The following is a 2,257-nucleotide window of genomic DNA, read 5'->3' as shown; positions in this document are numbered from 1 at the left end:
TCATTCTACAAAAATTGGTCCTCCGAATCGTGTGCATATACACTCTCGTATATACTCACTAACAACAACAGCAACTTAACAACAACAACAACAATAATAATAATAAATAATAATAATAATAATTACATAATAATAATAATAACATAATAATAATAATAATAATTTTGTTAAATATACCCTTTAACAATATAATAATATTTACCAATATTATTATACTAAAAATAATAATCACAATCATTAGTATTATTATTCCCACTAATAATAATATGTACCAAATCAAACCAAATTGCATATTCCTTTAATAATATCCAGATATATATTTATTAGGCATTATGCACATGCCAATAAAAATCAAATATTATATCATCATATGAAAATCTCATATATATTCAAACCCATAAATATGTAAAATAATAAAAATACTCTCCGCTAAAAAAAATTACAAAAATACCCTTTCTGAGCTAGCGTATATTACAATTACCCCCCTCTAAAAGAAAATTTCGTCCCGAAATTTTACTCAAATAATTCTGGATATTGTTCTCGCATATCAGACTCTAGCTCCCAAGTAGCTTCCTCAACCACACTATTTCTCCATAGGACTTTCACCAGGGTAATTGTCTTATTTCTCAAAATTCTATCTTTTTGATCAAGAATCTTTACCGGACGTTCATTGTAAGACAAGTCTTCCTGCGAACCCAGTGTTTCATAGCTCAAAACATGCGATGGGTCTGACACATATTTTTGGAGTTGAGATACATGAAATACATTGTGCACCCTAGATAATGATGGCGGTAAAGCTATTCTATAAGCTACACTGCCTACTCTGTCCAATATCTGAAATGGACCAACATATCTGGGACTTAGTTTCCCTCTCTTGCCAAATATCTTCACTGAGAGTCCTTTTCGTGGTGTCACTCGAAGAAACACATGATCACCCACTTCGAACTCAATGTCCCTCCGCTTCAGGTCTGCATAAGATTTCTGTCTGCTCTGAGCTGTGATCATTCTAGCCCTGATCTTCTAAATAGCTTCGTTGGTGTGCTGAACTGCATCTGGCCCTAGGAGTTTGTTCTCTCCCAACTTATCCCAATGCAGTGGAGACCTGCATTTTCTTCCATACAAAATCTCATAGGGTGCTACCCCGATAGTAGACTGATAGCTGTTGTTGTAAGAAAATTCAATCAAAGGCAGGTATTTGCTCCATGATCCTTGGAAATCTATCACACATGCCCTCAACATATCTTCCAAGATCTGATTTGTTCTCTCAGTCTGACCATCTGTCTCCAGATGATATTCCGTACTGAACTTCAATCGGGTTCCCATCACTCTCTGTAAGCTTTCCCAAAAAGATGAAGTACACCGAGCATCTCGATCACAAAGAATGGAATATGGTGCCCCATGGAATCTCACAATCTCATTCACATAAAGTTCAGCAAATTGGTCCATGGAGTAAGTCATGCGTACTGGTAGAAAATGGGCAGACTTTGTATACCTATCCACAACTACCCAAATGGCATCATGCTGCTTTGTAGTCTTAGGTAACCCAGTCACAAAATCCATGGAAATCTCTTCCCACTTCCATTCAAGGAGTTTCAGTGGCTGTAGTAATCCTACTGGTCTTTGATGCTCTGCTTTAACTTGTTGACATGTTAAACATTTGGCCACAAATTCAACTACATCATTTTTCATACCACGCCACCAATACAATGCTTTCAGCTCATGGTACATTTTAGTGGTCCAGGGGTGAACTGAATAAGGTGTAGTGTGACCTTCTACCAATATCTTCTTCTTGAGCTCATCATTATTAGGCACATAAATTCGTCCCTTGAACCGAATTAATCCCATGTCTAATATTTCATAATCTTTGGCGTTACTATTCAAAATTTCTTGCTTTAGTTCACTGAGCTTTTGATCTGTCGTCTGCCCCTCCTTAATTATTTCTAACAAAGTTGATTGAAGTGTGACCTTTGCAAGTTGCCCTGTGATAAACTCTATACCAGCTCGTTCCATGTCTTCTACTAATTCCCTTGATACTCTTTGTAAAGTGGAAACTAGTTCGGGACCTCTACGGCTGAGTGCATCTGCTACCACATTGACTTTACCAGGATGGGACATTATCTCGTAGTCGTAGTCTTTAACTAACTCCAACCACCACCTCTACCTCATGTTTAACTCCCTTTGGGTGAAAAAGTACTTTAAACTCTTATGATCGGTGTAGATTTCACATTTCATTCTATAGAGATAATGATGCCAAATT

General features: G+C 36.8%; 1 protein-coding gene across 1 annotated transcript; it reads right to left on the bottom strand.

The window, feature by feature from the left end:
* Positions 1 to 513: 513 nt before the first annotated feature.
* On the bottom strand, positions 514 to 1,005 carry LOC133036214 (uncharacterized). Its single transcript, XM_061112727.1, has one exon. The coding sequence runs from the start codon at positions 1,003 to 1,005 to the stop codon at positions 514 to 516; it is 492 nt and encodes a 163-aa protein (XP_060968710.1).
* Positions 1,006 to 2,257: the final 1,252 nt, after the last annotated feature.

Source organism: Cannabis sativa, chromosome 3 (assembly GCF_029168945.1).
Source record: "Cannabis sativa cultivar Pink pepper isolate KNU-18-1 chromosome 3, ASM2916894v1, whole genome shotgun sequence".
NCBI classification, from domain to species: domain Eukaryota; kingdom Viridiplantae; phylum Streptophyta; class Magnoliopsida; order Rosales; family Cannabaceae; genus Cannabis; species Cannabis sativa.
Note: the sequence above shows the minus strand (reverse complement) of the source record. Positions and strands in the feature narration are given on the sequence as shown.

What these genes read in the sequence shown, in the direction of transcription:
- LOC133036214 (XM_061112727.1), bottom strand. Translation starts at nt 1,005, where the DNA reads ATGATCACAGCTCAGAGCAGACAGAAATCTTATGCAGACCTGAAGCGG.